The sequence below is a fragment of the Onychomys torridus genome, chromosome 1 (genome assembly GCF_903995425.1).
Source record: "Onychomys torridus chromosome 1, mOncTor1.1, whole genome shotgun sequence".
In the NCBI taxonomy this organism is placed as follows: Eukaryota; Metazoa; Chordata; class Mammalia; order Rodentia; family Cricetidae; genus Onychomys; species Onychomys torridus.
In genome coordinates, this window is record NC_050443.1 from 96,429,239 (window position 1) to 96,449,256 (window position 20,018).

Below are 20,018 nucleotides of genomic sequence, written 5' to 3' on the forward strand. Positions count from 1 at the left end.
AATGTAGGGGGCCCAGCTCACTGCAAGAGGTAACATTTCTAGGCTGGTGGGCCTGGGCTGTATAAGACAGCTAGCTGAGCTAGCCAGGGGAGCAAGCCCATAAGCAACATTCCTTCCTGGTTTCTGCCTCAGGCTCCTGCCTTGAATTCCCTCAAAGATGGACTATTAGGTGTAAATTGAAATAAACCCTCCCTTTGTTTTGGTTTCTGGTGCTTTGGCTTCTGGTGTTTCAGTAACATGATCATTCTACAAAACTTAGGTTTTTAGACACAGTCTGGAACCCATAGCAGTTTCTATCAGACAATGGCAGAGTTTCACAGCTGCAGAAGGTCCATGAATCTAAAATATCTGCTGTATGATTCTTTATGGAAAAAGTTTGCTGGTCTCTGGGACAAGAAATTGCCTCTTTGAATCCTCTTATGTGTGTTGTATGCAGCCCACCCTTCTGGCAAGAAAACATGGGGAGTTGAACCCCATCATTGGCATTAATAGGTAGTAACAACTCCCACACAATGAAGTCCTCTGACACATCAGGACCTTTGAAGCTGACATTCTTTAGGTATTTATAACACATTTCTTTTCCATTCACTGCACAGACCAAGGTTCTCACAAGAGAAGTAACTTTTCTGAGGTCATGTATTAAGGGGTGAATTTTAGAACTGAATCCAATTTTTCTGCTTCCGTGGACACTTTGCAATTAAACCCAACTCTTCTGAACAGAACCAAAGCTCACAACCCTCCAGCCAACAGCTGATTATAATTACTCAGGTCCCCACAGAAGGTCTTAACTCCCATTCCACTCTGCCTCAGTGATGCACATCACATCAGTGCTAACCAGTCAACCTGTGTCTAAGTGACCACTTCAAACATGAACTGGAGACCTGACCAGGATGGCAACATTCAGTTCAATCCAGGATGCTGGAACCTGTGTGCGTTGATCTGCTGTCTCTTGGCCACTGAATAATTAAGACCAGCTTGTTGAGAATCTCTGCCTGGAGGACTTTCCTTCTATGTGTGTTTACATTTGCTTAGCGTGAGCTCTGCTCTAGACCCCGCTGCAGGGCATCTTGGTGCTGAGTTTACACCCACGCGGGGAACAGGAGTGCATCAGTGAATGCTCAGAGATGGGATCTTGCAGACAAAGGGGAACTTCCTGTAGCAGGCGTTATCATTCCAGGACCTCAGTGCTGTGAACAGAAGAAGCAGAGAGTCTGGGTGAAGATCCATCAACTGCGGTGAAAGTCACCACATCACTGCTCTGGAGTAAATGTTCTCTTTCTCCAGCAGACCTCACTTGCTGATGTTTGCGGAGACAGCTCTCTGATCTTCGTCTCTCATAAAGCTGGGTTTGATCTGCCACTGGTCTAGGAGGGTAAACTGCACTTAGAGACTGCCCCAGCTCTGCTTGCAGAACTGCAGGATGGCCCCCAGGATAAGCTAATTATTATTATTATTTTTATTATTATTATTATTTACCTCCCACCACTCCTCGGAAGGAGAAGGAATAGAGAAGAACAGCGAGATATTTGGATCTGGGATTCTGTGCATGTTTCAAACCTAGCTTCATTTCTTGCCTGCTTTGTGACCTTGAAGAAATTGCTCAGCTTCCTGGAGCCTGGATTCACCTTGAGCTCCAGAGTTGATAGAGAACAGTACGTGTGTTCAGACAGTGGCTGACACTTTGAAGAACCCATGTTCCTACCACTGTGCTCTGCCTGATGTACCTCAATTATCTCAGCAGCCTTTTACATGGGGTGAATATTAAGCCCATTTCCCAGGAGAGGAAACAGACTCTCAGAGAAGGTGAATTACTCCCTGTGAGGACCTAGCTACAAAGCATCAGGTCTGGAATTCAAACCCAGGTGTGTGCTCTTCAGTGCCCACACCTCCATGCTTCTCCAACCCCAACTGTGTTCTAACATTCACAAGTACCAGCTTGGGATCAGGGCTTGGACTTTGGTTCACTGGTGAGCTGACCCAGGAGACTAACTCTCAGCACAAACACTTTTTAAAAGGGATATAGGCTGCACTGTGCACATCAAAGAACTTAATGAAATCTCTGCTGCCCACTCTAACTCTCTAATGCCTTTTCATCTATTTAGAGCCTGAATGTCAACAAACCACTAAAGATCACTTAAAATACTTCTATCCTAGACAGTATCCCATCCCCAGGGAATCTGGCTGCTCTCCAACGTACTGAAAACAGGATGTCCTCTTAAAGCTCATTGTGTTTCCTCATGCTGCCTCTCCATGCTCTTTGATGTCTCCCCATGTCTCATGGTGACCTCATTCCTCATTGTATCCCCATCCGTCAGGGTGCTTCCCCATCCCTCATGGTGCCTCTCTAGCAGCTCTGTGAGAGTTCAGGTCCAGGATACCCACCGCTACTGGGCCGGTACCACATCTGCACACAGTCTTCTTCTGGGTCTGTATGGATGCCATCACCAGGCTGGCTCCTGTCCCAGTAACTGTAGTCATAAGGAGACCCATCTGTCCATTCAAACTGCCCCTCCTGGGGTCCATTCAGAGATAAAATAAGCAGAGAGGAAGACCAAATATTGAGCCAGCTCCCATATAGGTACAGCATTATAGTACTTCATGCCTGCTACCTTGCATCAAAGCCCTCACTTGTAGTGTGTACTATGGTGGATTATTCCTATACACTGTGTGAATATATTGTCACTATGATTGGTTTAATAAAGAAGCTGACTGGCCAATAGCTGAACAGGATAAAGTATAAAGTTAGGTGGGAGAGCCAAACTGAGAATGCTGGGAAGGAGAAGGGTGGAGTCTGGAGTCCCAAGCACACACAGAGAGAAGCAAAATGAGCATGCCACACTAAAAAAAAGGTACTGAGCCATGTGGTAAAGTATAGATAAAAAATATGGGTTAATTTAAATATAAGAGCTAACTAGTAACAAGTCTGAGCTATTGACCAGCATTTGTAATTAATATTAAGTCTCCATGTTGGGAACTGGCAGATGGGAAAGAAACATCCACCTACATACTATGGCTGTCAGCACTGCTCTTCCCAGATGCCTTGTTTGACCCTGATCATGTGACCTTTACTTACTTTGTCCTCACTGCTCTGTACTTCAGGCAAGATCATCTTCAGAAAACTGGCACACAGATGAGTTGGCCCAGATTCATTAGTGTTGGTACTCAAACCCACATGGACCTGACTCCAGTATCCAACACCTAAGCACCATCCGTTCTCAGATGGTGAGACTCACTCCTCCTCACTTTCTTTTTGTCATTTATGCTGCTCTTTAGATAAGTTCCCCTTGAGGCATGGGTGATTTGAAGTCCTTTCTGTGCAGTGAAATAGCAGGGAGAGGGCAGGTGGCGCTCAAGGTTTCCTTGCTAGCCGCCTTCCTTGCTCTGTGACCTGGGTACATTACTCAACCTCTCTGAGCCTCAGTTTCCCATCAATGCAGCAGAGTGAATATACCAGAGAGGTCTGAGGGTTGAGTGACTTTCAAAGTATGTGAATGGTGACAACATGGAACCTGGTGGGCAATGACTGGCCCCAAGAAGAAAAGGAAAAAAGGCCTTTTGTCTTGTTTGTTAGGGTTATTAAGCCTTATAATACATATTCTTTTTCCCCTTCTTCTTTTTCTTTTCTTATCTTTCCTATTTATTCATTTATTTATTTGTTTGTTTTTTAATTTTTCCTGATACAGGGCTTCTCTGTGTAGCCTTGGCTGTCCTGGAACTCTGTAGACCAGGCTGGCCTCATAGAGACCTGTCTGCCTCTGTCTCCCAAGTGCTGGGGTTAAAGGTGTGTGCCACTATTGCCCAGCCTATAATACACATTCTTTAGATTGTGATTTAATGTAGATCTAATCTAATTTTATTTATTTATTTATTTATTTATTTATTTATTTATTTATTTATATTGGTTAGGATGACTTTAAAGAACTCCCAAATCTCTGGGAAATACTCTAAAATACAGTTAAAACTGAGCAAATGTTAGTTGCACACTTAGCTGGCACCCAGTGGTTCCTTCAGCAGAAATTTCCATATGATTCCACCTTGCCTTTAGAAGTCCTTACTAAAAGGAGGACACTGGGACAGAGGTAAGGGACTGGAATTTTAACATTGCTGCTTTAAATGGCAATATTAATTTTTATTACAGGTTCATTTAGTCATTATTTTTATGGTGCTGAGGATGGAACCCAGAGCCTCTTGTGTGCTCTATCACTGTATCTCAAGTCTGTATTACAAGTTCTTCCTAATTTTTTTTTTTGTTTATTTGTTTGAGGTTCTAGGGATTGAACCTAGGGCTGAGATAGGAAGCCAGAGTTCAAGGCCTTCCATAGTAAAAAATGAGCTCAGGGTGAGCCCAGGCAATCAAAAGACACTTCACCCCAAAAGAAACAGTAAAGTGAGCTGGGGATGCAGCTCACTGATGGAGTGCTCAATCATCTACTGTATGCGGAGCCTTGGGTTCGTTCAGTGATGCTGAAGTGGGGGAAAAGACCCTCATATATCTAACCACATTTTTGGTTTTAGAGAATCCAAGTCAAAACAAAGGCTTCCTCTGATCATTGTATATATTCTGGTCACACCCACTCCCACAGCTAACAGAGGCAGGTCATTGTCTATGTGCTGGGTGTGTAACTGTGACTTGGCATTGTTATATGAAAATGGAACCTTGGCTGGAGTTTCTTCACAGGATCTGACAGCTGTGGCTTCCTCACCTCACCTGCCTGTGGTCATGAAGGCCTGTCCAGATGTCAGCTGGGATGTCAGGAGCACAGCTGTTCACCAGGTCATACACAAAGACGTTCTCCTCCCAGCTGTGGATGTAGGAAGCACAGCAGTAGTTACCACCTCCACTTTCCATAGGATGGAGTCTAAAGCAAGCCTGTTAAGTCTTCTGGGCTAAGGAAAAAGAGGACAGGATGTAATTCTGCTTCCTTTTTTCTTCTCTTGAGATTTCAGTTAATTAACTAACTTGTGTGTGTGTGTGTGTGTGTGTGTGTGTGTGTGTGTGTGCCTGAGTGTGTGCACACATGTGTGTATGGGTATACACACCTGTGTTTATGTGCAGCAGCCAGAGAGAGTCTTCCTCTACCACTCTCTCTGTCAGAGTGATATTCCTCTGAGACAGTCTACCCACTAACCTCTTTGCTGAAAGCCACAAGAATATATAGAGATCCAGCTGTATATAATAAAGTTATACCTAGAAAGGCAAGGAATTCTTCTAGAGGAAAGTCAAATATCAGGGAATATTTGATGATATTCAGCTTTTAATATATCAACTGTCTTCTGCTATGAATTTCTTGTGTGCTCATATACTACTAGGCTTTAACTGCCAAACAGTATAAGTTTCTCAGACCTACTGCTGATCTGAACTAGGTAACATCCCTACAGAGCCTAGGAGACACAGGCAGGTATGTAGATGCATAGCTTTGTTTCTTGTGCAAATGAAGCTCAGATCATCCCTTTCCTTCAGGCCTAGTGGCATTACAGAGCTACTGACTCAGGACAAAAGGGTTTTTTGCATAACTAGGTGTAGTGAAGGCTGGTACAGAATTCCTGGTCAGAGTAGGGTTGTATGGCCAGAGAAGGGAGAACAGGGCAGTGTTTTTGGACTAGTTGGGTATTGGGGCAGATCAGAAGAGGAGGAAGGAAAGATGGGAGATGAAGGAACAGAGAACAAAGATAAGATAGAAAGCATAAGAGCTTAGTTAGGGCTATGAAAGGACAGGAAAAGAGAGGAACTGAATGTCAGAACAGAACTGAAGCTATGTAGATAGAATTTTATCTTAGAGAAATAAAGTGGATGGACAAAAGAGCCTGGTGTACTTACATTCTTTTCTCCCAGAATACCTCCATGCTGGCTGTAGCATCTTCCCCAGGACCCTGGGAGGAATATTCTCAGGGCAAGTCCCTGGGAAAATTCTGATACTTCTTGGCTAGACTGGAACCAGAAAGCCCCAGCAATCATCTTGTCTTGCCATCCTTGGAACTGAGGCTATATAGGTATTTGCTAGGGTACCTGGCATGTTATGTAGACATTGGGATCTGAACTCTGGTCTTCACAGTTGTGAAGTGAGTGCTCTTAGCAACTGAGCCATCTCTCTAATCCCTCCATTATTCTTAATTAGATCAACCTTACATGGCCATCCATGCTAGTTCAGAGGAGGGAAGACTCAGCACAATACTTACTACTACTTCAAAAATACTGCAAATGATGTGGGTCATACTGAAGATAAAAAGAACAATGGAAGGGTCGCACATTGTATTGTGCACACCAAAAGACTTAATGAGATTTCCAATACCTGCTTTTGTTCTCTCTCCAAGACCCACCGTGCACTGCCAATCCTTATACAGCTTCTTCTTTCCTAATCTCTTCTCGCATAGCATCACTAAAATATTTCCTGTCTGTCTGTCTGTCTGTCTGTCTGTCTTTCTTTCTCTTTCTGGGAAATTCATCTATAAGCTTGAACTTGCTTAGCCCACTCAGTGTCTTTGTGGAGGAGTCCTAGCCTTGATTTCAAAATCTTATCAACAAAGAAACCAGTGAGGGACCCTGGTATTTGCTCATTGTCTAAAACAATGAAGAAATAGAGATGAATGGATGGAAGGGCAGAGGATGGGTGAATGAATGGATGGATAGAAGTAGAAATGGATAAATGAATGGATAAAGGATGGATGATGAACAGATAGAAAAATAGAAGAACACAGGGAAGGAAGGATGTATAGACGGACACAGTAAAACAGACTCACTGAGGCTACAAGTACCCACTTATGTTAGGCATGTGCTCCAGGTTATACAGCCATGAATTCATTTCATCCTCATAGCAGGCTGGAGTTGAAGCAGACTTGGCTGGTGTCTGCACCAAAGCCAATCCCACAGGATAATTTCATCTTACTACTGTAATATTATAGCCTAGGAAGGTATATCTCTTTCTCCAGTTCTCTTTAAAGCTAACATTGCCAAAGGACCCAGCTCAAACACCCAGATGAAAGGCACGACTTTCAGGGAGAGTCTGGGAAGCATTTTTCTCTCTGGTAGAAGGAAGAAAATATGTGGAGAAGGCTCCAGTCTCTGCTCTGCCCTTCCTGTTCAGAAACTTTCCTGAGGAAAGTCAAGGTAACTGCTCACCCAAAGAGTGGTTCACCCAGCGAGCCCAGAAAAAGCCATCAACTGAAGTCAGGAGGGCAGAGGAAGGATGTGGGGGCAAACAGACAGATGGCAGCACAGGTCACTCAGTTGTTCACACAACCAGATGGACAGATGCCCTGACAAGTGGTTCCCATCATGGGTAAGAGGTGAACTTCAGTGCATCAGGGAAGTCATAGTGCTCTAGGCTAGGCCTGGACCGAAGGCCTATCAGCTCCCATGGGCATGTTCCAAATGCACTTTGGAAGGGCTGCCATTTTGTGGGTGCATCCACCATGGAGTGGAGGTCAGAGGAGGTGGTCATGCCTTCCACCTTATTGAGGAAAGGACTCTCTTGTTTCTGCTTTGTTGCTAACTCCAGGGAACTAACCTGCAAGCTTCCAGGCAACTCTGTCTCTACCTACCATCTCACACAAGAAGTGATGGATACAGATGTATGTCAGGTATCTGCTCCACCCCCCACTATCCTGGTTCTGAGGATCAAACTACATAGTCAGGCTTGCATAGCTGGTGCTTTTACCTACCAAGCCATCTTCCCAGCCCATCTACTCCCATTCCACATGTTTGTTAGGTCAGCTGTGTCACCGGATCAAGAGCTCTGATGCCCTGCAGCGTATGGCACAAAACTGGCAATTATAAAGACGATTCTCCCAGCATGCTCTTTGATACCACTGCTGAGTTATTTGCCCTCTATTTCACACAGGATAACTTCAATGGGAAATTGTCCTGGGTAAAAAGTAGCTTCCATGACTTGAGCCAGAAACCAGTTGGAGACATCAGACTCCAATCCTTTCCTACAGGGGCACTTGGCTAGGCCACAGAGGCCTGAGCAGTCCACTCACCTGTGAATGGAGGCCAGCTTGGCAGATTTCCTACCCACAGTGAACTGAGAGCAGTGTAGGTCGGCCTCCGCCCAGGTCCTGTTGATGGGGAAGAATCTGTAGCAGTGACCTTTGAACTCTGTCCAGAACAGGGGGCACATCAAGGACATCTGGGGTCCCTCTGACAGGGCTGGAGATAGACAGAAAACAAAGTGGGAGGAAGATTGGTGAGGCTTATGTTGTCTCTATGCCTTATTATACATTTTTAAGAGTAAAACACATCCATTATGATTAACACAGTTCTGTGCCTGAAATCAAAAAATACATGCACACCCCAGGGCTACATAAGAAAGACCCTGTCTCAAACAAACTAACTAACCAAAAGAGAGATTTATTTTAATTATTTATGCATTATGTATGTGTGTATGCTGTGTGTGTGCAGGTACCACATGTGTGACGGTGCCTCCTGAGCCAGAAGGGGGCGCTGACTCCCCAGGTGCTGTAATTACAGATGGTTGTGAGCCACCATGTGGGTGCCGGGACAGAACCTGGGTTTTCTCTTAAGTGCTGAGCCTCTTTTGCAGGCCCCTATTGAGATTGTTTTAAATAGCTCTTGAATAGCCCCTAAGTAGCCTCCCTAGAGTTTAATGACTGCCTTACATTTGGATAATTAGATTTATTTCTTTCCTTTCTTCCTTCCCTCTCCCTCCCTCCCTCTTTCCCTCCCTCCCTCCCTCCTTCCTCCCTCCCTCCCTCCCTCCCTTTCTTTTTAAATAAAAGCCTATTACATATAATACTAAGACAAGTTTCATGCAACAAACTTTGTCTGTTTCTGGTGGTTTTCTGAGGAGGGACTTGGATGGCTTTGGTACAATTTCTAAATTGCCTCCTGAAAGCAATTTCCCCTCTCACTGTCATGGCTGAGGGGACCCAGCTCACTCTGCCCTGGGGATCATTGCAAATTTTAGAAGCAAGAAATGGCGCCTTGTTTCAATTTGCAATTCCAGGGTATCTGTCAAATGTGTACATTTACTGACAAGCTAGAACCAAGACTATAACTTTTGCCCATCCCATTGCTAGGGTCAGGATAGGTTGTCAATTGTGAGAAGCAGCACATTGAAAACAGTAACAGGATTATGGTGTTTGAGACGATAAAGTCCTCTCAAGTCTTGGCTTCTCTTGAAACTTCTTGGGGGTGTTGTTCTTGGAAACAGAAGGTGGCTGTTGGGAGAGGCAGATGATTGAGACCTTCCATCCACTAGACTGGGAGACCCGTGTGGTGAACACTGGTCCCTGGACACCTACATACTGGTCAGCTTTGTATCTGACCTGCCGTGACTCATGGGCACATTCTCCTCTTCCTCAGATGTCCAACTGGCAGACACCTGGAGCTTCTTTTGTAACCACTCAGAGGCACAGAATCCCTGCCTTCAAATCACTGCCAGAGCTGACTGCCTGAGAATCATAACATAGTGAACAGGAGCCAGGGAGGTGGGTCAGTGGACGCAGGACTTGCTGTGCAACCGTGAGGACCTGAGTTCAGATCCCCAGCAGCCACAGAAAAAGCTTGACATGGTGAAGCATGCCTATAATCCCAGTCCTGGAGGTTTGGGGGCAAGTGTAGAGACAGGCAGATCCTTGGGGCTTGCTCGCCAGCCAGTCTAACTGAATAGGTAAAGCTTCAGGGTTAGTGAGGGACCCTGTCTCAAAAAGGACCTGGCATCGTGGCACACACCTTTAATCACAACACTCAGGAGGCAGAGGCAGATGAATCTCTATGAGTTCAAAGCTGGTCTGGCCTACATAGGGAGTTCCAAGCCAGTCAGGGCTACATAGGAAAGAAATCCTGACCCCCACCCCCCCCCCCCAAAAAGAAAGCAGAAAGTGGAGAATAACATCTCTCTTTTCATACACATTCATAGAGCAATACCATTCATAGAGTGTTTCTTTCTTTATTTGTGTGTGCATGTAGGTGCACATCCATATGGGGGGTCAGAGGACAACTTCGGGTACCATCCTCAAGGCACGACAGCCACTTCCTTTGAGACAGTCTCTCATTGGTCTGAATCTTGCCAATCAGGCTGGGCTAGCTGGCCAGTGAGCTATAGGGATGCCCCTGTCTCTGCCTCCCCAGTGCTGGGGTTACAAGTACAGCTACTACACATGTTTGTTTGCTTAAATGGGGTCTCTCGGGGGATTGAACTCAGATCCTCATGCTTTCAATGGAATCATTTCCAGCCTGAGCTATCTCCCTAGCCCCCATGGAGATTTATGATGTGAAAACAGACAAAGTGAGGCTTCAATAAGATCGGCATGGCAAGAAAGTGGTAGTGACTTCCGGATCACAAAGACTTCCTTTACAGCATCACATATGGCTTCCTCATGGGACATCAGCAGGCTGAGGTTGGCTCATGGCAGGTCCCCAGAGTTCATGCCTTCTGTTTTCATCCAGGTTGACTCATCTACCATTCTCAAATGCCTAATCAGACCTTTGTGGCATGTCTCTTGCCTTGACTCTGGCTAATTCCTGTTTCTCTTCTAGTCTCAACTGCAAGGTGGCTTTGGGTACTGTCTTAGTCAGGGTTTCTATTGCTGTGACAGAACTCCATGACAAAAAGCAATTGGGGATGAAAGGGTTTATTTGGCTTACACTTCCACATTGCTGTTCATCACCAAAGGAAGTCAAGACAAGAACTCAAACAGGGCAGGGTTCTGGAGGCAGGAGCCAATGCAGAGGGCACGGAGGGTGCTGCTGCTAACTGGCTTGCTCCTTGTGGCTTGCTCAGTTTGCTTCCTTCCTTCCTTCCTTCCTTCCTTCCTTCCTTCCTTCCTTCCTTCCTTCCTTTCTCTCTCTCTCTCTCTCTCTCTCTCTCTCTCTCTCTCTTTCTTTTTTCAAGACAAGGTTTCTCGGTGTAGCTTTGCGCCTTTCCTGGAATGCTCTCTGTAGACCAGGCTGGCCTCGAACTCACAGAGACCCACCTGCCTCTGCCTCCCGAGTGCTGGGATTAAAGGCATGCACCACCACCGCCTGGCTCAGTTTGCTTTCTTATAGAACTCAGGACCACTAGCCTAGGCATGGTATCACCCACAATGGGCTGGGCCCTCCTCCATTAATCACTAATTAAGGTAATGCCTTCCAGTCAGATCTTATAGAGGTATTTTCTTAGTTGAGGTTCCCTCCTTTCAGACAACTCTAATTTGTGTATCAAGTTGACATAAGACCAGCTGGTACAGGTACCATCAGATGGGAATCTCTGGTAAGTGCTTATGCACCCAGACTCCCACATACTCCCAGGATTCTTGTCCAGTGTCACCCTTGTTTGGTCAATAGCTACTGGGACCACTCATCTCTCCCAGAATCTTGGCACACAGAGGGTGCATGGGACTTAGATTTAAGCATTTTATTTTATTTTTAATTATGGGAGTGGTTACATGCATGTGAGTGCAGTGCCCTTGGTGGCCAGAAAAAGGTAATGGTTCCCCTAGAGCTGGAGTTACAGGCAATTGTGAGCCACCTGATGTGTGTGCTGAAGTGGGAACTGAACTGGGGTCCTCTGAAAGAGCCCTAAGCTTAGCATCTGCGCCATCTCTTTAGTCCAGGTTCTGAGTGAACACAAGCAAGTAGCCATGTTCAAACAGCAGCGAAGGCTAGTTGCCCGATCCGAGTTTTCCAGATTGTTCTGCACTATTGTGTGATGAGCAATTCAGCATGGCCTGGAATCTCACTGGCCATACAGATTGTTGAGAACACTTACTCAATTACCCACGTTTGAAATCTGGGAATTGCTGGCCTGTAAGTAGGACAATGAAGCCTGTAGAAGGAACTTCCTCCTCCTGCCCCTCCTCATTCCCCCTTCCTCTCTCTCCTCTCCTCTCCTCCTCTCCCCTCCTCTTCCCCCCTTTCCCCTCTTCCCCTCTCCCTTTCCTTCTCTCCTCTGCTCTCTACCTTTCTCTTCTCCTTTCCTTCATCCCTCCTGCCATTCTCTCTTTCTCCCCTTTCTTCCTGCCTTGGACAGAGCTTGGCAAAGAGTAACTAATAATTAAGTGAGGGTGACTGGGTAGGAAGAGGAGGAGGTAAAAGCCCTTGATCTCAAAGCTTTCCCCAAGGTGGAAAATACTTCCAAAACTACTCTGCATCTTCTCAATCTGGTCCCTTTGGGGTTTTTCCCCCATTAAGGAAAAAGGAATTTCTGCATGCCTGGGTTGAAGTAAACCAGAAAATGGGACTGTGGTGGGTCACTGCCCAATTCCTCTCTTCCCATCCAGGCAAGCAAAAACCTTTAATTGGAGGGTTGGGAGGCGCAAGAATGAACTCCCAGATGTCCGGTGTTTCACTTCTCCCTTTACCTCTGAGAGCTTAGAAGCTGGGGTTGGAAGGGTTTTCATCAACTGGACTGCTAACCAGCCTTTGCTAGCCTGTCTGTCTTTATGGGCCACGTGTTGGGTTTGTATATTGACCTTCAGAAAATGATAGTAAAGCAATAACCAGAACCAACTTTTGCTGACCACGTGCTGTGTGCCAGGCACTGTGCTAAATGCTTTGAACAGACTGTTAATTTAATCTTCACATCCTTCCAGGGAGGCAATGTAATCACTGCTACTTTACAAAGAAACTCAGAACACACCGAGGTTGACTCCCTTGTCAAAGACAGCAGAGTTGCTCAGAGGTAGCCTCTGGAGCCTGAGATTTTTTTTTTTTTTTTTTTAAGAGAGAGAGAGCACAGAAATAATGATGCCATAAATATTTAACTTGTGGACGTGAGTCTTGCAGGCAAAATTAGAAACTTGTTATTTGTTTGCTCCTTTGAGGGAAAGAATTAATGGCTCTCTGATCCCTGCCAGAAAGGACAAGTAGTTAGGACAGCGCAGCACAAGGGGTACCCAGACAGGTGATGGCGAGGGCTGTTCCTGAGGCACCTAAAACAGCACACAAGCCAGACTTGAAGATCTGAGGGGCTTCCTGGAAAAGGTGATGAATCGGTAGAGACCTGGACGATGCTAAGAGTCAGAGAGTGTTCCAGGCAGAGGGCACGGCCCAGGCAGAGGGCACAGCCCAGGCAGGGGGCACGGCCCAGGGAGAGGATGGAGTATGTGGGGGCTAAGACTCTGAGAAGGAATCCAAGATAAGGCTGGAGGGAGCTATGGGGGATAGAGGGAGAGAGTCAGTCAGGAGGTGCAGGGCAGGAGGAGGAGGCTTGTTGCTCAGGAAACCGAGAAGCCAAACTGCATGGTCTTTTTCTCAATTAGCAGCAGCCAAGGCCTCCCAGCTGGGGGTGTGTGGGGAGTCAAAGCTTTTGGGAGTTGAGCTTGTTCTGGGATGAAAACACATCCGTGGAATCCAGCTCTCCCACTTTGAAAGAATAAATTGTCACCTTCCCACTCACTCTGGCTGTGAGCTCCCTTGGCCCCCCTCCAGCCGCCCACAGATGCAGCACTCTGCTCTCTGCTGCCTCCTGCAGATGCTCACTGCTTTGCGTCTCCGCCTTCTGCCCAGAGCAGCCTCAGCACCAGACAGGCAGAGGAGGTGGGGAGGCCCTGAGGCCACATTCGCCTTCCTCATTCCCACAGTGGGCCCCTTCCCCATACACCTGGGAGCTAAAGGGAAGTGTCTTCCCGACTCCAGAAGGTGGAGGGCTGGACCACCTTTATCATCCTCCTGTTGCCTGTCTGGTCTCAACGCTTGGCAGCACTCGAGAGCCTTGTTCTTTCTGTCTTGAGCTCTGCCTTTTCCTCTCTGAGACACTCTGGAGGCCCAAGAGCTGAGGAAAAGCCCCCAAACCATTGCTTAGATTGATTCCAACAGGGACCACTCACTGGGTGTTTAGGGCTTGATTCCTGGAGGCCAGCCCAGCAGCGATATTAGACAAGGATTGGAGAGTCTGCCACCTGCTCCTGGCAATTGGGTTTGTAACTCTCGGAAACTCCTAAACACTTTAGGAAGTGCTGGAAGACGTGGTTCATGCTCATGGTTCCATGGCTCATTGGCAGAATAAGTATAGTTGGCCTTCACACCTATAGGCTCTGGTCTATGACTTTAATAGTGGAGAGAAAGCATCTGGGAGGCACTGCACCTGTGCTGAACATAGACTTCTGGGTGCTGGGAACCATGCCTGGGGATTTGCATGTGCTAGACAAACACTCTACCCAGGCCCCAGCTTTTGATGTTTTGAGATAGGGTCTCACTCTGTAGCTGAGTCTGGTCTTGGACTTAAGATTCTCCTACAATTCCTAAGTGCTATAACTGGGGGTTAGACAGTGTTGTTGTTGTTGTTGTTGTTGTTGTTGTTGTTGTTGTTGTTTTCATGTCATCCTTCTCTACACAATGCACCCCAGAACACAGAAAATGGTAAGATGCAGCTACTGCACCCTTCTACAGCAGGGACCCAGCATCTGAGAATTTTGGCATCCATGGGAATGCTGGAACCAATCCCCTGCAGATGGCTGAGGAACCACAGTTTGTTAGACACCAAGTTTAACCAAGATTTAATTAAAGACATCAGAATTTACTGAGTTCCTATATGTTCCTAAGTGTGTGACCTCAGGCTGTTCCCACATGGTATTAGTTATCAAATGCTAAGGAGTGCTCTAAAGTATGTGTTGAGTGTCCTGTGACTACAGAGGGGGAGTGGGAACAGCCAGAGAGTCTGAGGCACGCTCCAGGCTTGCATCTACTCTAGGAGGCAGGACATCCAGTTGCTTGGGCTTCTGTGCCCCAGCAGAGGAACTTGGACTCTGGCACCAGATGACCCTAGTTGAAAACTGTTCCCTGGGCCTCAGTTTCATCTGCAAAATGGTTTCATCTGGGGAGATGGCTCAGTGGATCAAATGCCAGCTGTGTGAGCATGAGGACCAGAGTTATTCAGATCCCCAGTACCCATGTAAATAGTTAGAAACAGTGATGTGACTTTGATCTCATTGCTGGGGAGTTAGAGACAGGCAGGCCCCTGAAACTCATTTGCTAACTAGCCTAGCTGAATCAGTGAACTTCAGGATAGTGAGAGACCCTGCCTCAAAAGATAAAGGCAGAGAGAAACCAAGGAAGATACCAAATGTCAATCTCTGTTCTCTACACAACAACATTCAACACACACACACACACACACACACACACACACACACACACGGACACGGACACGGACACGGACACGGACACGGACACGGACACACACAATGGGCTTGGCTGAGTACTTATTTTCCTGAGAAGATGACTAGGCAGAGTGAACATCCTAATAGACTTCAAGCATTACCACAGCAGAAGCAGTCTGGGCCCCAGAACCTTCCCACAGCCAAGAATGCAATGCTGTATTTCTGGAGGGTGGGGAGAAGGTTGAGTAGGTTGACTGATCCCCATCTGCACCCAGAGGCCCTGCAGAGGCAGGTATTGAGTTTCAAATCACTTTGCCCTGGTGTCACTTGGAAAGCGCTGGGTTCAGGAGCTGGGGAAGGAACTAGCAATGGCTGAATAGCAATAATCTTTGTTACTGCTATTAGGTGCTGGTTCTAAGTACTTCACTTGCTGGAATCCACAGAAACAATGAGATCAAAGGTAATTTCAGAGGAAAGTCTTGGGGGAAAGTCTAGTTTGGCTCGGTCCTCCCAGGCATGTCTGAAGGATATTTTCTCCAAGAAAATCCAGGATTTGTGCATAGATCAGCATGCTTGGGGAATGGATAATGAAAGGCAGGAGCTATGGGAGAATGGCTGATGGGTATACCCTGTACTGCTTTGTACAGCATAGCTGGGGGGTATCCAGAAGAGAAAGAAATCAAGATCATTCAACACAAGAGGACTTAGGGGTGCATATCCACCCTCAAGGTCTACAAGGCACCACAGAGCCCCTACTAGGTCCATGCTAGTCAACCAGCAATGCATTGTCTCATGCTTGTGTGTCACAGTCTCTCTGGGTTGATATCATTTTCCTGGAGTCCTTGTCTGTTGTGGGGAGTCTTGGGGATGCAGTAAGTGCTGTGTGAGCAGTGATGGTCCTGGTCAGCAGTCTGAAGCCTCCGTTTCCCTGTTGCAGTAGGTTAGGGTCGAGTGGTCAGAGGTCTCCAAGGTTGCTGGGTCTCATGTGATTCTTGTCTAAAAGAGGGTGGCACATGGGGACGGATGTGTTGTCTGGAAGTTCCCATCTCTGATAAATCCTGTTTGTCACAATGAAACTCTCCTGCCTGTGACATTGTAACACCAGCTACCACAATGACAGGGGTGTCGAAAGAAAAATGATGTTTTTTTTTCAAATGCTTGTCATGCTGACACCGTCGCTTCATTATTATCCCCACCTCTCTGGTGTGTGTGTGTGTGTGTGTGTGTGTGTGTGTGTGTGTGTGCGCACATGTGTGTACATACATATGTGCAGTTGAGCATGTGTGTAGTAGATATGTTCTTGTGTAGGTGCAGAGTGGATTTGAGTGTGTATGTGGCTGAAGTTGGGTTTCTACCTCCTTATTCTCCATTGTTTTTTGGAGGCAGGGTCTTTCATGGAACTGCAGCTCATTGATTCAGCAAGCCTGGCTGACCAGCAAGTCCCAGGCATCCTCCTGTCTCTGCTTCCCCAGCTCTGTGATTACAGGCACACCATGGTGCCAGGCTTTTTATTTGGCATTAGGGATAAACCTCAGCTCCTATGCTTGTAAAACAAGTACTTCCAGCCATGGGCTGAGAGACAAGTTTCTGCAGTCTCAGGCCCCAGTCTATGGAGTCTGCCGTGATAGCCTGAGCTGACTAATGCACCTAGAGAGCTTGGGTAGAAGCGAAGCTCCCAGGCTTGGCCAGGTGAGCAGAGGCTACCCGCCTCCTTACCAGGGGGTTGCCAAACAAATAAACAGAAGAGTGGTTAGTAAATCAGAATTTCAGATAAATAACAAATAATTTTTAGTATAAGTTTGTCCATGCAATAGCTGAGGTACACTTAGACTAACAAAGGAATCTATGTGCTGATGTTTTATCTGGTAACTCCGAGGACCCCCCCCCCCCAGCCCCCCCCCCCCCCCCCCCCGCCATGCCAGGGACAGCCACATAACCGGACTATTGACAATCTCCACCTGGAGATTTCATAATAGGTTTCACTTAAACAGGGATGAAAATGATGGGTCTCCGCCACTGGGTTACTGCAAAGATCACATAAACCCATGATGAAAAGTACTTAGAACTGTGTTGATATACAGTAAGGGATTAGTGAGTCTTCCCTCACAAATGTGTGTTTGTGTGTACACACATATACACATACATATGTATATACATATGTATATCTGTAGTTAAGATAGCATCACATAGGAACCACAGTCTAGCCTGTCATTTCATTTGTAACCCTTTCAGGCTTTGAACTCTGTCCTCTTGCCTCAGCCTTCCAAACATGTACCACTGCTCCTGGAGCTCGTGGGTCTTTTAAACAATGCTTGAAAATGCTTGAAAAGAAGCTGTTGGAGATTTCAGGTCCGAGCCTCAGGCACACGGGCACAAGGAGATGCAGGCTGCCTCCTAGCCTGAGAGCAGTTGCCCGGTGTTATCGCCCCAGCCTCTGGTTTGAAATATGGAAGAATTCAAACTCAATGATGCCCCTCATCCCCCAAATGGCACATAGGGAGGTCACGTGCCTGGTGTTGATGAGTCCCATTTTCTGGGGGACATCCCACAAAGCCCACAGGGATGGATATCACTGGAGCCAGGCTGCCAGGGAGACCAGGAGAGGACAACTGACTGTGTCCACCCTGCCTGTCCCATTTCCAGTGCATCTGCATCGGAAAGCTCCCTGGGGGTGGTTGGCGTTGCCAAGGATGGAGTTGGGAGAGGGTCCTAGATGTCAGATTTCTAACAAAAATACCATTTTCCCTTTTGCCATGGTGTCAGGGACAATGCTAAGCACTTTCTTCATAGCCTGGAGGAGGTGATCTTATGACCCCCCCTACACACACACACACACACACACACACACACACACACACACACATACACACACACACACCACTTTTTGGCACTCTGGAGCAGGAAGCAGGATGATTGAGATTTCAAGACCAGACTGAGATAATAGCAAGATCCTGTCTCAAAAATAAATGGCTAAATAACAAAAATTTAAAAGGAGGGAGGGAGGGAGGGAGGGAGAGAGGAAGTAAGTCAGTTTCCCAGGTTAACAGCTTGTAAACTGCAAAACTGGGATTTGTCCTTTAAGGGACTTGGGGTGCTTCCTCCTTAGGGGCCTAGCTATCAGGAGGGCCATCTTAGCCCCCCCAGCACTTCCCCTCAGCATTCCTGCATCCCAGGCAGCTGGCCTCTCTAGTGGGCCCTCAAGTCCCTGGAAGTGACTTCCCCCAACCTGTCCCTGTCCCTGTCCCCTGTGCTCGCTCACCTGAGTGGATACTGATGTCGGTGTGTGGAAAGGCCCGTGCAGACAGGAGGGCCAGGAAGGCCACAGCCCACAGTCCCCACTTCTGCATGCCGAGCCCAGAGGGAGATGCCTCTGGCTGGAGCAGCACAGAGCTTGGGTTCCTGATGGCTCTTCTAGGCTCAGGCCTCCAGCAGCTAGGGCAGATGGGATGGACCCCAGCCCCTCCTCCTGCCTCTCCCCCAAGCCTCTGCACCACTGAACACAATGCAGGATGACAACTAAGGGCAAAGCCGTGCTCCAGCCCCCTGGGAACCCCTGAGCTACCTGAGTTCCCAGATCTCAGCCATGTCACCTCTTCTTTGAGCCTCAGTTTCTGCCTCTGTCAGACAGGATTACAAAGTGGCCGGTGTTCCAGCCCTGTCTGAGGCCACCAACCACCTCCTCCTCTTGAGTGAATACTCAAGGTAAAGGTAAAAATGCAAGTCAAGGTTGATTATAGAAGGCCCCTAGCCACGGAGGTGATATGTGTGGTCCACATAATGCCTTAAAATCAATATAAAAACAGGACTGGCTCAGCACATGTCACCAAGCCTGATGACCTGAGACATGCATGGACACACATGATGGAAGGGAAAACTGATATCTGCAAGTTTTCCTGATTTCCAAGCAGTACACTTCACACACACACACACACACACACACACACACACACACACACACACACCATATTGATGTCAGGATATAATAATTAGGAGTTTTTTTTGTTTTTGTTTTTTTGTTTTTGTTGTTGTTGTTGTTGTTGTTTTAACTAGGGGATGATTTCTGTCTCCTGCTGCAAATCTGAAAACTGAACAAGACTCCGCCCCCATTTCTGCAGCAGAATCACTGCCCAGAGGTGAAGAGGGCACCCACATCAGGAGGGCTCTATGAACACAGTTTTACCCAGGTCCTGTCCTCTAGTCTGATGTTAAAGGCCCACAAGGTCTCTCTAGCTGCTTGCAAACGTTACAGTGGTCATCCTTTGAGCCTAGCTCTACTGGGTGGTTTGTTCATTCTTAAATGTCTTAAAACCCACTGGTGTTTTTCTCGGGATTTCACTGCATGTAGGAGGGTCCCTATTTTTTTCATTTTGCATATGCATGTGTGTTTGTGTGGACTGTGCACGTGGAGGCCTGAGGTTGATGTCAAATGTCTTCTTTAATGGCTCTCCACTTACTTTACATTTAGAGACAGGGTCTCTCACTGAACCTGGAGCTCATCGATTCTGCTAGACTGGCTGGCCAATGAGCTTTAAGGAGTCTTCTCTCATTAGCTCTGGGTTAGTGATCTGTGTGGCTGCACACAGCTTTTTACGTGGGTGTGGAGATTCAAATTCAGGTCCTCATGCTCGAGAAGCAAAACACTTCACCAACTGAGCCATAACCCCTGCCCCAAAACTCCTTTTTGTGGAAACAAGAATTGCTCTCTCTTCTATCCTGTGTGTTCTTGGGCAGGCCACTTTGCCCAGCCGAGTCTCAGTTTCTCCCTCCATCTAATTAATAATAAACAGCATATATCTCCAAGAGATTAAGTAAAATTCATTCCTTTGCTTGCACCATTTTTTCCCCCTTGGAATTTTGAGACAAGATCTCACTATATAGCCCTGCCTGGCCTGAAATTTATGATCTTTCTGTGTCAGCCTCTCCAGTGTAGGGAGGACAGGTGTGCACCACCATAGCCAGGTGTTTATTCTTTGGAT

General features: G+C 46.9%; 1 protein-coding gene across 1 annotated transcript; it reads right to left on the bottom strand.

Annotated features, from left to right (window-relative positions):
* Window positions 1-743: 743 nt before the first annotated feature.
* Window positions 744-18,389, bottom strand: Clec19a (C-type lectin domain containing 19A). The gene is made up of 5 exons (XM_036181498.1): window positions 18,302-18,389; window positions 7,978-8,146; window positions 4,709-4,802; window positions 2,383-2,512; window positions 744-1,187 (listed from the first exon to the last, which is right to left on the bottom strand). The coding sequence occupies exons 1-5, from the start codon at window positions 18,387-18,389 to the stop codon at window positions 1,108-1,110; spliced, it is 561 nt and encodes a 186-aa protein (XP_036037391.1). The 3' UTR covers window positions 744-1,107.
* Window positions 18,390-20,018: the final 1,629 nt, after the last annotated feature.

What these genes read in the sequence shown, in the direction of transcription:
- Clec19a (XM_036181498.1), bottom strand. Translation starts at nt 18,389, where the DNA reads ATGCAGAAGTGGGGACTGTGGGCTGTGGCCTTCCTGGCCCTCCTGTCT. An exon ending in AAGCTGGCCTCCATTCACAG is followed by an intron (nt 4,803 to 7,977) that starts GTGAGTGGACTG and finishes CTACATCCACAG; the next exon opens with CTGGGAGGAGAACGTCTTTG. An exon ending in GCCTTCATGACCACAGGCAG is followed by an intron (nt 2,513 to 4,708) that starts GTGAGGTGAGGA and finishes AATGGACCCCAG; the next exon opens with GAGGGGCAGTTTGAATGGAC.